This window comes from Colias philodice, chromosome 19 (genome assembly GCF_061535455.1).
Source record: "Colias philodice isolate Cphi_HAF_F1 chromosome 19, ilColPhil1 Martin Lab GWU primary, whole genome shotgun sequence".
Lineage (NCBI taxonomy): Eukaryota > Metazoa > Arthropoda > Insecta > Lepidoptera > Pieridae > Colias > Colias philodice.
Genome location: NC_143104.1, coordinates 9,142,981 through 9,157,343, shown reverse-complemented (window position 1 = coordinate 9,157,343; position 14,363 = coordinate 9,142,981). Strand labels below are relative to the sequence as shown.

The 14,363-nt window shown below is 33.8% G+C and overlaps 2 protein-coding genes across 2 annotated transcripts; both read right to left on the bottom strand.

The window, feature by feature from the left end:
• Positions 1-3,659: 3,659 nt before the first annotated feature.
• Positions 3,660-7,960, bottom strand: LOC149480118 (uncharacterized). Its single transcript, XM_089707084.1, has 4 exons — positions 7,768-7,960; positions 7,364-7,539; positions 6,952-7,062; positions 3,660-3,840 (listed from the first exon to the last, which is right to left on the bottom strand). Exons 1-4 carry the CDS (start codon positions 7,909-7,911, stop codon positions 3,702-3,704), a joined length of 570 nt encoding a protein of 189 aa, XP_089563210.1. The 5' UTR covers positions 7,912-7,960; the 3' UTR covers positions 3,660-3,701.
• Positions 7,961-8,820: 860 nt separating this feature from the next.
• On the bottom strand, positions 8,821-13,847 carry LOC149480117 (uncharacterized). The gene is made up of 4 exons (XM_089707626.1): positions 13,704-13,847; positions 11,257-11,432; positions 10,254-10,364; positions 8,821-8,988 (listed from the first exon to the last, which is right to left on the bottom strand). Exons 1-4 carry the CDS (start codon positions 13,845-13,847, stop codon positions 8,847-8,849), a joined length of 573 nt encoding a protein of 190 aa, XP_089563752.1. The 3' UTR covers positions 8,821-8,846.
• Positions 13,848-14,363: the final 516 nt, after the last annotated feature.

Below are 14,363 nucleotides of genomic sequence, written 5' to 3'. Positions count from 1 at the left end.
ATTTTACTTTTTCATTGCATAACTAATAATGAAATCATTATTGTGATATTTTTCTTATAAATTTCTTTGTTTTTTTTTTGCTGTTATAAGTCGCGGAAGAATTCCAACCAATACCCGCGGCCCCATCATTAAAGCGGCTCGAGCTGTGGGCTCGACGGAACACAGTGGGGTTTTGGTCGGTATGAATCCGACATAACCCACGGCTCCTTCTCCGGGGGCCGTGGGTATCTTTGGAAGATTTCCCCACTATAAAAACAGGTTATTTGCCTTATACCCATTTTATCCTCCAGAGTGATTTTTAATGGAAAAACCCTTGATATCCAATCATATAAACTTAAAAACAAACCAAATAAAGAATCTAATGAAATAACCTCAACACAGTATTAAAACTTCTTGGTGTCCACTACAAAGTATGAAGATGTTTTTATATCTCCTTTTTATAGCAGGCAACTTTTATTTAAGACGTAGTTTGAATCTACAATGAAGCTACAATGTATGTAACCACTTCGATTGCAATGAATTGATTGCATTTTCTGCGATAGCAATGGATAGCATCAATTCTATTCTTAAAACTTCTATTTTCATACAACTTTTAACTTTCACGGAATTTTCAAGGATATTTTCATTTTCTTGAAATGAAAAATTAGGTATCATTCTGTTACAATACAAAAGGTTTTTTAATATACGGTTTCCCCTGATAATTTTTTAAAGAATATAACAAAACATTATGTGAACTTTTCTTTCATTTTTAGTGTACCTACCAATTACAATAACAATAATTTAGTACTAAAATTAACTTACTACTACGGAAAAGACTAATACTGTATAACATTCCACACATACACAATTACATTGGTACTGTATACCAACGATTTTCACCTATAAACACACAATCTTATATATAAAAATGAATCGCAAAATGTGTTGGTAAGCGCATAACTCGAGAACGGCTGAACCGATTTCGATAATTCTTTTTTTATTATATTCCTTGAAGTACGAGGATGGTTTTTATGTAGAGAAAACGTAAATATGTACCTACCACGGGCGAAGCCGGGGCGGACCGCTAGTACTCAAATAGAAATACATGAATGTGACGTCATATAATTTCAATTAGAATATCCATTTAAAATGCAATTTGATACACCAAAAGTATTGTAAATCGGGCTAAGCCAAGTCGTTTGGTTTAAAGCGATAAGTATTCGAGGGAAAACTACAAATTGCTCGCGTCCAAGGAAATAACTTGAAAAGAATCCGTGCCAACTTCATCAGATTTGCTGTGACTCCTAAAATAAATACAATCCGACGAAATTGTTCAGTTTGTTTTTATAGTTTCCTTTTTTAAGTTTGTTTTGTGTCAATATTGCAAGGTCTTTCAGAGTACGAGTGAATAATCTGTACTAATATTATAAAGCTGAAGAGTTTGTTTGTTTGAACGCGCTAATCTCAGGAACTACTAATCAGATTTGAAAAATTGTTTCGGTTTTAGATAGCCCATTTATCGAGGAAGAATATAAGCTTTATATTATCACACTAAGACCAAGAAGCGGAGCCACGCGGGTGAAACCGCGAAGCGCATCTAGCAAGAAATAATCGTTTACCATCCGTATAGGTATTGTATTTATACTTATAATATAATTATCAAATAAAATAATTATTGCTATTATAAAAAACATCATATCCACTGTGTACTAATTTCAAATAATGCTCACATCATAATTTTCCGAAGTATTATGATATCTCTGTTTCAACTAGCTTTCACCAACATTCATTTGCGTTGAAAATGCTATAGGAATAGAGATTTGTATTGATATTATCCATTATGAATAATCTAGCCCCGTGGAGATAAGCTCCACGTGCGCGGATTATAAGGCAATTAACTTGATATGGGGAATACTTATAATAAAACATACGGGAGGTTATTTGTTTCAAAAACGTCGCTTTTTATGCAAATTTTATGCCAAAGGAAATATTTAGAAAACTTGTTGTATTCAGAAATACTTTGTAGTTAAGACAATTTAAAATGATTATAATTATATAAATAATCAAAGGCAAATATCAATCACAATATTTTTGGATACCTAGCTAAATAATTCATTTAGTCAACCTTACGATTACTGGTCTGGTGGGGAAAACTGAATAAAAATAATGATGTCTCCAACTTTTAATTTAAAGATACTTTAAAAGTTATTATCTCGCAAAGGTGTATATTGTGATTTAACCTGTGTGTACTAAGCAATTATGTTTACCCGGAATCATTCCTAACGTATAATATGTTGAAACTTGAAAGTCACAATTTATCATTTGCTATGGTATGTTCAATGTTACACAGTACTAATACGAATTCCAATAGTAGGGATGCATAAAGACGACAATTATTTTCATTCAATGTCTATCTATTTGTATGTTTGTGTGTAACCTTTTGACTCGTACCATTTGACCATTTTAAACATAAAGATTTAATTCAAAACTTTGCACACTTGTGTCGACAATAATTATAATTAAAATTCAAAAATACAATAATTTACCGGGTATACCAAAGCGTGTTTTTTAGTCTGTTTTTTCATCTATGTATATTTATTATTTTTAGATTAAATACTATATCAGAACACACACACGTATATTTCAACGTACGGCCTACGCACGAAGCTAAGCTCACGTTACACGTAATCTTTCAAACTTTCTCTCATATCTTACTTCGAATATTATAATATCAAATTAATTTGTAAATCGTGCATATCATTTGGAACTTTATATTAAATTTGCGATAAGAGCAGAATCCATTATTTAATAACAATCGCTAAATAGAATAAAAAAAAATTAAAACATTATAATAAACATATTTTATTATATAAAGAACTACAATAACTAGGTACTTAATAATATATAATTTTCCCAGCCATAATCTATTTAAGGAATTTTTCATTTTCTGTAAAGAATTTCTTCAATGTCCTTCGAAAATTAAATAATGAGTTATTACATAAAAGTAAATTTTAACATATCGTGTCGCGCTTTAACATAGTTTTCTTTTAATTTTGTAACTTTTATTCTTTTATAATAAACTAGCGGTCCGCCCCGGCTTCGCCCGTGGTACATGTTTACATTTTCTCTACATAAGAACCATCCTCGTACCTCAAGGAATATAATAAAAAAAGAATTATCGAAATCGGTTCAGCCGTTTTCGAGTTATGCGCTTACCAACACATTTTGCGATTCAGCAACGGCAGCTAGTCTTATATATAAAAATATATAAGACTAGCTGCTCCGCGCGGTTTCACACCCACCACTGCTTTAGCTCCACCCCTGTTGGTCGTAGCGTGATGATATATTATAGCCTATAACCTTCCTCGATGGGCTGGGCTATCTAACACCGAAAGAATTTTTCAAATCGGACCAGTAGTTCCCGAGATTAGCGCGTTCAAACAAACAAACAAACAAACAAACTCTTCAACTTTATAATATTAGTATAGATTTAATAAAAGTGAAACAACTAATATAATTAAAATTCGAAATTTAATAATAAATTCGTATCTATCGTTTTTTTTTTTAATGTGTCATTCTGTCTTTTTGACTTTATGCCATTATGCTATGTTATGTGTAAACAATGGTTATGTTTTAACTGTTTTTTAAATAATAAAAAATAATAAAATCACAGGGTTCAAATTGCGAATTTCTTGAATTTTCTTCTATTTAGATAAGAGATTTCAATACTTTTGTTTATTAAGCTTTAAAATAAAATCCAGGATGGAAAATGGACAGTTATGAGGCCGGTCACAGAAGTTCGGTTCCAATATTTCTCTGTACATTTCACTTATTTCATTTTCGTCCTCTTGCAATGGTGCTCTGAAAATAATAATTGTTATATTTAGTGGTTAGGGAGCCAGCAGCAGATTTTATGACCAAGTTCCTCTCAAGCGGTAATTTGTAAAATGCATCAAAGTATAGTATTATGAAGCCTCGTGAACGTCAGCTGGAGCTCGGTTGGGGGGATGAGCGGCTGTAGCCTCCCACGCACGTAGGAAAAAAAAATATATTCAGTCATTTCCTCTCAGCTAAAAATTTGTCAAATTGTAGCTAACCCAATATCTCAACGAAAAAAAATAATCAGCTGGTTACAACGTGGTGTATTGTACGTCAGCTGGTGTCTCGAACATGAAAAAAGAACAATTATTTTCCGTGATTTCCTCTCAAACAAAAATTTACCTGATGATAGCTTATATGTAACTGTGGATAAATATATAAGTCAGCTGGCTGTATCTTGGTGGAAAAACCGTCAGCTGATACTTTGAAAGTTATTACATAGGAGTTAGACAGAAGCATCTATTGCCAATTTATATGCATCAGCTGACTAGGTTTTCCTCAACTTATTGCTAGCTGATTTTTTTTATTTATCGCATCAGTATATTAACAATCAGCTCACAAATTTTCATCTGAGAGGAAATGACGTATCTTTAATTATTCGACATTGCGCTTCAATATAAGAGTTAAGTTGAAATAAACATTCAGTATCAATATTTTTGAAACGAATAAGTATGTAATCAAATAATTTTATATATTTAAATAATTAAATAATCAATTAGCAATAAATGAACTAGTTACTCGATAAATAATATTTATTATATAAACTTGATAAAAAATGATAATGAGAACAATATGATTTATTCGTTTTCGCTCTGGCTTGAGTCACTTTCCTCTCTTTCCGATTCATTATCAGAGTCGTTATATACCAACGATGTAAGTTTTGCAGGACGTCAACATAAAGTTAGATTGAAATAATTTCTCGTAAATGTTAATAAATGTTAAATGAAGAGTTTGTTTGCCATATGTACGGATTTAATCGTCTAAAAAAGATCAATGATTAACGTAGTTATTTTTATTTAATACTTTTTAGTGTATTTTTCAACACGAATCCAACGAGCCCAAACTCGATACCTAAAGTTGAGTCAATATATTACCGAGTTCCTATGGCCACCTTCCGATTCCATCATCAAATCAGCTCTATATCATGATAATGTTTCATCGCTATCCAATTTACATACGTATACAAAATTTCTGCTCAATCGGTTACCAGGAAGTGAATCAACTTTACTTGCTTCATTTCAATTAAGTCATCGAGATTAGACAAAAATGCTCATAAAATAAAAACTACTGGGCCTATCCGAATAAATCCGAATCCGAATTTTTATGGGACCAATTCGACACCATTCCGCATCAAACAAAAAAAAAAGAATCACGTCAATCGTTTCAGAAACCTCGGAGTAATCGGTGAACATACATAAAAAAAAACATACCGGCCGAAATGATAACCTCCTCCTTTTTTTTGAAGTCGGTTAAAAAATCAGCTAGCAATAAGTTGAGGAAAACCTAGTCAGCTGATGCATATAAATTGGCAATAGATGCTTCTGTCTAACTCCTATGTAATAACTTTCAAAGTATCAGCTGACGGTTTTTCCACCAAGATACAGCCAGCTGACTTATATATTTATCCACAGTTACATATAAGCTATCATCAGGTAAATTTTTGTTTGAGAGGAAATCACGGAAAATAATTGTTCTTTTTTCATGTTCGAGACACCAGCTGACGTATAATACACCACGTTGTAACCAGCTGATTATTTTTTTTCGTTGAGATATTGGGTTAGCTACAATTTGACAAATTTTTAGCTGAGAGGAAATGAATGAATGTATTTTTTTTTCCTACGTGCGTGGGAGGCTACAACCGCTCACCCCCCCAGCCGAGCGCCAGCTGACGTTCACGAGGCTTTATAATACTATACTCTGATGCTTCTGACGAATTATCTCTTGAGAGGAAATAATGAACCCAATTTGCACCTGGCTCCCTAACTATAGTATTCAATTAGTATTTTAGTAAAGTCCTACAAAATTAACACATGGACATCGCTTTCTTGTTAAATAAGTTATCAAATGTGGCACAAACCTTTGTGTGGCACAATATATTTTTATACTTCTAGATAAAAGATGTTGCAGTGTTTCTCGCTCAAAAGATCCAAGTTAAAATATACTAATAAACATAATAATATAGATAACATTTGTGTCAAGATAGAGATTATAAGTTCGTAATGTTCATTGTTCATGCAGTTCAACATTTGGGGCAAACGTCCTAACACACACATATTGACGTATACCCACATACACTGTTAACAATAGATAATAATCATACAGGTATTAATAGTAATAGGTGATTAATATTAGCTATTTTCAACCATTGCGCATTATTCACATGACCGCATCCCGAATAGAGAACATTGATGGCAATCCCCTATAATATAATGTTACATTTATATATTGCCAATAAAATAGAAACCAGTGGTTTACTTATCTGTGTTATAAGCTAGATATTAATTGTTATTTGGATTAACTATTGAAAGGATAGTCGAGTAAGAGCGAGCGCGCACGAGCAACTTTGTCTCCGCAACTATTTTGTCTCTCCACCCATTGGCTAGTATGAAAGTGCGCGCACGTGGCGACGCAACTCCCCATACAAATTGATGGGAGAGACAAAATAGTTGCGGAGACAAAGTTGCTCGTGCGCGCTAGCTCTAAACATGTCACATTATAAGCGACACCTGCCAAAAAACTTTAAGAAGTATTGTTTTTAATACCGTAATAATTATTAAACTATATCGACAAAAATATTTTGTACTCAAGCAGTAGGCGTAGGCCGTAGCCACACAGACAAGCGGCTGCTAGGTGCTTAAAGACTAGCGAGTCACCGAGCAGCTTAGTAAAACGAACAAGGTATATTATGTACAGAATGGCTTTCTTTGACTACTGCGCCTAGACTCTATCTAACAAAACCCATGCCTCTAGGCTCTAGATATTAATCAAACCTCCTTTGCGGCCGTAGCCTGCAAGATTCAAATTTATTTTACCTTAAATAAATTGAAAAGCAGCAGATCCATAGCTATGATAACAAGAGTATTCAACACTCACGTAAATATTGCCCTCAAGAGGTCATGAACTAGCGACTTCCCTTGCGGTGCGAGATACTTCTTGCTTTCGCAGATGCTACGTAGTACACATTCTCGACCATCCATGTTGTTACTGGAAATATTCCTCCCAAATATATAGTAATCCCTTTTAGCTATTAAAGTATTATAGTATTAAAGAAACTGAATTATATTTAAGATAACTTTTTACGGAAACGGATGTTACTGCATTGTCATGACTAAAATAATTATCCTAATTTATAAATTGTGCACGAGCAATTGACGTCAAAAACTGCCTTAATAGTTCGATTGATTGATGATATTTATGTAAATTTGACTTTCTGTCATATATATGTAGAACTCTGATAATTCTATTGTAAGTCTACGTCATGATCAAAGTGGAATAATCACACTACCCGTAAAGGGCGTCTTCTATCTGCTGCCAGATCTGCCTCTTCTGCTTGTGATGCTTCCTCCTGTTCTCATCGGAGAACTTTTGGTCTGGTAGTGGGAACAAGACGTCCAGATCCGACACAACGCTCCAACCAGATGGTACGTGGGTTAAGAACACCTTGGCTAACGATATCGTGATCTGAGAGAGGAAATATTCGTTTATTTTATACTTTAGTAGAGAAAAAAGTAAATTTATACATTAAAAAACTCCGTTTTGTTAAATTCTGGTAATGGTCCGGTTATACTATCAACAACGGCGACGAAGACAGCAAATTTTAGTAAAATGTACATAACATTTTACTAAAATAATCAAATGCAATGGTTAAAACTTAAAAATTTACCTAAATATTCAATAATGAATACTTACAACAACATTGCTTCCATCGGGAAAAACTAAATGTCTTCGCTTTCTTATAGCACCTATATTAGTTTTCACATTGGGACATTTTTCAAACATATATTGCTCACACACACACGGACTTACGATCAAAAGCAAAATGAAATATAACATTTTTATATATAAAATTTTTAAATCATACAGCACAGCCTATCCCGACGCCTACATCAAGTTTGTCACGAAGTGTGGAAGGTATCTAATATCTATTGTACGGTTTTTAGTATACCTATTTCATTGTGATATATGTGAATTAATGTACAATGATATATATACGTAAGCTTTTTCAACTATATCACGGGGTCATACGATGGCATGCCGTATAGGCAGGCTTTCCCCTTTGAAAGATGCCTATACATACTTCCTCTATTACATATTATATTAATAATTATAATATTGAAAAATAATACTTTCAAAGAAAGTTTAACTAAATTATCCAATCAATCTTTACGTACTGGTGTGGTGGGGAAAACTGAACAAAAATAATGCATTCCCCAACTTATAATGTGAAGACACTTTAAGAGATATTATCCTACAAAGCCGTGATTTTAATTTATGTACTTAAGTATGGTTATGTTTTAAGTCATTATTTAAAACGCTTAGTAAATTATCTTTAAAACATCAGTTTCAGGTTTTTTGTTACATAGTCACGTTAAGTGTCGCCGCACACGAGCCACTCGCGACAGCCACAAGCGCTGCCACGAGAAGTTAGAAGCGTGTAGCGTGTGGTAGCCACCGGCGTCAAACGTGTGCGGCGAGTCCATATAAAATTTATGAAAAGTACAGGAAATATGCCGGTGGCGGCGTTTTGTGGCCGGTGGCCGTTGGCCGGTGGCCCATGTGCGGGAGCCCTAAGGCGTTAAAAAGTGTTTTGGCATAATGCGTATGCGGTGCATGCGTATGTGTGCAGTTCATGGAGGTTAAATTTTATAATAATGAATCAACTAACTTTATATAAATAAATAAAAATCGAAATTTTGTAATAAACTCGTGTCTATTATATCACAGTTTTTTATTTCATTTTTTTTCAGTTTTGACTCTTTAAATTGAACTTAATGCTTTTGTTTATTAAGCTTCAAAATAAAATCCAGGATGGAAAATGGACAGTTATGAGGCCGGTCACAGAAGTTCGGATCCAATATTTCTCTGTACATTTCACTTATTTCATTTTCGTCCTCTTGCAATGTAGGTACTCTGAAAATAATAATTGTTACATTTATTTATTTGTCGTATTTATTTAACGCATCAATAAAGTTGTACAGGAAACCTTAGAACTATACGTAATTACAGAAAAAGACAGGGTACAACTTATTTGGCGGCCTTATCACTTAGTAGTGATCTCTTCCAGGCAACCACATTAAAAGATATACAAGCTAATTGACCGGACGAGAACAGTAAAAAAATTATATCATACCTATATACCTATATTTAGTTCTCATAACTCAATTAAAATGTTACGAAATTTTATTTGGAATCATACATGTGAAATCCGACCCCTTTAATAACAATATAAAGTAAAGTCCCGTGTCCCCGTAGTGGGGTAAGGGGCAGATGCATTATTCATACATCTGTTTCACTGATCAATTTTCTTTAGGGACAAGGTGATCAGCCTTCTGTGTCCTGCCAGACCGAGACATTTTTTTTTTCGTCTCCACCGGGAATCGAACCCAGGACCCATCGGTTCTACGCTCAAGCGCCAACCACTGTACCAAGGAGTAACAATATGATACATAATATTAAATAAATGAAAATAAATACATAACCTAATATGTAAATTTTTATAGTTCTCATTAGTTTAGTCCTCATTATTCAATGTTAAAATAATTCAACTTATTACTGACTAAACTTAAGGACGTATTGTTTTTATAAATTATGCAAAACGCGTCAAATATCTTGTACTCTACTACTCGCGAATAAAACCATAGTATAAAGAGAACAAGTAAGCCGCCTCCTGGCGTTTAGGAGTAAGTATATATTATAGTCTATGTTTAGGAGCGCACGGTACCTTAACTCGCGAGGCGCAGGATTGTCACTTGTCACGTTGATATATTTTAAATAATTGCATAAACAAACACCGACCGCTCACAGCAATGGCGCGCCCCTGGCGAGAACGGTCCACGAGAAGGAACCAAGCGGCGTTGTGTGCATGCGTCAAGTTTATGAACGGTCATGAACGGTGGGCGTCGCAAAGCGCTCCGCGTACATACCAACGGCGTGGATTACCTTTATTCAAAGATGACTTACTTGTTCTCTTTATACTATGATAGAACAAACCTTAATAAAACGAATGATAAAAAAGTTCGTTTGGCGTCTCGACTCAGCTAGAATACAGCCACTAGGATCTAAGCGTTAATCAAACTTGCTGTGCTACCGTAGCCTTAAAGAAAATTCTTTTTCCCTCCTTAGAAAGAAGAATAGCAGATATTCCATAGCAATAATAATGATAGTTAAACACTCACGTAAATATTGCTCTCAAGAGGTCATGAACTAGCGACTTCCCTTGCGGTGCGAGATACTTCTTGCTTTCGCAGATGCTACGTAGCACACATTCTCGACCATCCATGTTGTTACTGGAAAGGTTCATTTGTTTAGGTTAAGTTCTATCCTACAATAAAAAATAACTAATTACAATAAGTATCATTTTGATTTCATTTTAGACAGATTCATTCGCAAACCAATAAATTGATCTTTGGCCTTGGCCCTATAAGTAAAATTATAAATTATAATATGTAATATAATTAATAATTATAAATGTTAAATTTAATTTCAAACGTCTGGATAAAATGTATATCTTTGACCTAGAGGCATCCTCAGAAAAACAATTAACTTTACAAAAATGTTATAATTTATGTCACTCCCAAATATATTATAGTAATCCATTCTAGCTATCTTTTTACTTCACAAAAAAATAGCTCGTGCCTTTGAAACGGATGTTATTTCATCGTGCATAATTTATAAATTAGGATATGTGACGTCCGAAAGTTCCTAAATAGTTCGATTGATTGATGATATTTGTAATATAAATAAAGTAAATTTGCTTTCTCATTGTGCTACATATATAACACTATATAACGTGTTCGGAGGCGTGTCACTAAAAAAAACGGAAAAAATAATGAACGAATCCAAATCCAGACAGATGCCTCGACTGCAAATTTACTCGTAATGTGATTGAATGATTAGAAATATACATTTAGAAATTAAAGACTTTTTAAACGCGATTTGTTCCTCCCCTATTAACCCCAGTGGGCATGCTCGCTGTTAAGTGTTCGAAGCGTCGGGTTAATAATATAACGAAGAAATCGCGTTTAAAATCCGTAATGAAGTTTTTAATTTATAAATATATATAATTCCCAGCAATCATGATTTTGGACATTTTTGTCCAACCTTTTCATATACGAACAGTTAAAGCAATTTAAACTCTATTGTAAGTATACATGATCTAAAATGGAATAATCACACTACACGTAAAGGGCGTCTTCTATCTGCTGCCATATCTGCCTCTTCTGCTTGTGATGCTTTCTCCTGTGCTCATCAGAGAACTTTTGGTCTGGTAAAGGGAACAAGACGTCCAGATCTGACACCACGTACCAACCAGATGGTACGTGAGTTAAGAACACCTTTGCTAACGATATCGTGATCTGGAAGAGGAAATATTAATTTATTTTAATACTTTTGTAGAGAAAAAAGTAAATGTATACAATAAAAAAACTTTAATTTGATAAAAAAAAATATTTTTTTTTTAAAGAGCAGGTGCGTCACCTAATAAGGAGATAACCACCGCCCATGAACACTTACAAAGATACCTACGCGAGGCTGTTACCGATTGTCGAAGGTGGATGTAGGCTCTTTTTTTTAATAAATCCATGTAAGGCACGTGCGGGAATACTGAAAGGGGTAGACTATTTCACAGGGTAGTACGTGGTAAAAAGCGTGACGAGAAGCGTACGGTACTCGTTCACCAGTGGTCCAAATTATGTGCATGGAAGTTGGTATGAGGTATGAGCTCGAATAACGAACTTATCATTTGTTTATAAGCACCCTCACGTACGACCTATAAGCACCCCTTACTGTATTGTACATACATTTAACATTGAATATACTAAATGCTACCTTATGATAATACTCGTAAACAGAGGCGGCTCGTGACAAAATTTTATGGGTGTTCACTTGAAATAAAACACTGAAAATACATGGTGTAAAGCAGTACATTTATCAAAAAAATTACTTATAAAGGAAATACCTACATACGTCTTTCTTTTTGGTGTGCAAAAATATCTATAACTTAAAGCGACAAGACATTCGTAAATATCTGTTGTTGCTTTCATCACAACCACACAACCACGGTTTTTTTTACATATTGTTCAGATTTAAACACACGCGTATATGTTTTCGTTTTTGTCGTACATTTTTGCGTAAGATTTGTATACGTAGTATATTATTATTAGTCTGTGGTAAGATCAAGTTCAGGCCGTGGCGGTCCCTTAGCTTTACATTCAAGCCGAATTTGTAACGTTTTATCACACTTTTTAATGAACGCCACATTATAATTATTGTTCATTTTAACACTCACAAGTAATACTGATAAGTACAGGCTATTTCAACACGTATTTTATAATTTTAATTAGAAAATTGCATGAATCGCGCGCGTGCATTGAAGTTGACTCGAGAGTCGAGTGTTTGTTTATATTATAGACGTAGCAACTGGCAACGTCGCAATCGCTGCCCTGCCGGGCGGTAAAAACGAACCGGCAACGTTTGCGGGTGCGGCGCACCGAATTTTGCTACTTTTCCATAGAAAATCTTTTGTTTCACGCGCAGGGCTCTGGCAAAACCCTCTCTTTCACTCCTATTGGATTTCGTATTAGGAAATGTACTAAATCTTTTTTCATTGGAGCGCAATCGTGAGCGCACCGCTTCGCGCGTTACATAATACAGTAGGTATTATACAGGTGTATGGGATGATGGAATGATGGATATATTCATTGGTATTAACAGTAGTTTTAAAGATTACGATTGATTTTAAATAGTAATAATTATCTAATGTTAATAATTAAATTAAGGAGTATGATTTTATTATAATTATTTATGGGAGTTCACTGCACCAGCGCTCCTTAGGGCGAGCCGCCTCTGCTCGTAAAGTCTTCCATTTATTAGCTATGATCACAGGATGGAAGTCAAACTGAGATTTTCTAAAGATTTTCCAATACAAATCCCATAAATTAAGTCTCTTATATTTTCCTGTAATCATGAAGATAGTAATGCACTTTAGTACTCGCAAAGTCTTTTATTAACCATATTCTCTTTCTGGATTATTATTATCTCCTTTTTTGCATGATTGCCTTTTTTACTTTTTAGTTATCAATAAGTTACGGTATGATAAGATTTAATGTGAATATTTTAAGATTAATAAATGATTGACATCACAACTAACTTTTGGTTCTTAGCTATTATTAGGAATCAATTTAGGAATCAAAATAAATAGATTTTGATGATGCATTCTACTTCAATTCTTAATATTTATATTATATTGAATAATTTACACTGCTTATTGTGTGGGATGATATCACTACATAGTCACTACATAGTATAAAACAAAGTCGCTTTCCCTGTCCTATGTCCCAATGTATGCTTAAATCTTTAAAACTACGAAACGGATTTTGATGCGGTTTTTTTTAATAGATAGAGTGATTCAAGAGGAAGGTTTTAGTATATAATTTATTATGTTTTAGACAAAGCGGGCGAAGCCGCGGGCGGAAAGCTACTAATTTATAAAATACAACTATCTACATAATATTACTAAAATAATTAAATGCAATGGTTAAACATTTACCTTTATTTCCCATTCACAGTTACAGTAACAATTATTAACACGATACTGTAACAATTATAAATTAATAATGAATACTTACAACAACATTGCTTCCATCGGGAAAAACTAAATGTCTTCGCTTTCGAATAGCACCTATATTTGTCTTCACATTGGGACATTTTTCAAACATATATTGTTCACACACACACGGACTTACAATCAAAAATAAAATGAAAAATAACATTATTATATAAAAATATTAAATCATACAGCACAGCCTATCCCGGCGTCTACTTCAAGTTTGTCACGAAGTGTGGAAGGTATCTATTGTAAAGTTTTTAGTATATTTCATTGCGCAATATGTGAGTGTACAATGATATGTTAGCTTTTTCAAGTATACCTCGGGGTCATACGAGGGCATGCGGGGCTTTCCCTATATAAATACCTATATTACAATCGTCGGGTTACATGACAAAATACTGTCGAAGCCCTTTGCCCCAGTAAGGAGCCTCAGGATATTAAGTATATAATCGTAATCTTTATCCATTCAGTTGTTACAACTTTTTAAGTTATTGCACAAGGTGTTCATTGTGTCATAATAATTTGAAATAGAATTGAAATTCCATTTTTCTAATCCATACTAATATTATAAATGCGAAAGTAGATAACTCTGTCTGTCTGTCTGTTACTCAATCACGCCTTAACTCCTGAACCAATTTGCATGAAATTCTGTATAGAGATATTTTGATACCCGAGAAAG

Bases quoted from the DNA above. Each gene is read 5' to 3' on its own strand.
- LOC149480118 (XM_089707084.1), bottom strand. From the start codon at position 7,911: ATGTTATATTTCATTTTGCTTTTGATCGTAAGTCCGTGTGTGTGTGAG. The intron at 7,540-7,767 runs GTAAGTATTCAT...TTCCTCTCTCAG, and splicing joins CCGATGGAAGCAATGTTGTT to ATCACGATATCGTTAGCCAA. The intron at 7,063-7,363 runs GTAGTGTGATTA...GAATATTTCCAG, and splicing joins ATAGAAGACGCCCTTTACGG to TAACAACATGGATGGTCGAG.
- LOC149480117 (XM_089707626.1), bottom strand. From the start codon at position 13,847: ATGTTATTTTTCATTTTATTTTTGATTGTAAGTCCGTGTGTGTGTGAA. The intron at 11,433-13,703 runs GTAAGTATTCAT...TTCCTCTTCCAG, and splicing joins CCGATGGAAGCAATGTTGTT to ATCACGATATCGTTAGCAAA. The intron at 10,365-11,256 runs GTAGTGTGATTA...GAACCTTTCCAG, and splicing joins ATAGAAGACGCCCTTTACGT to TAACAACATGGATGGTCGAG.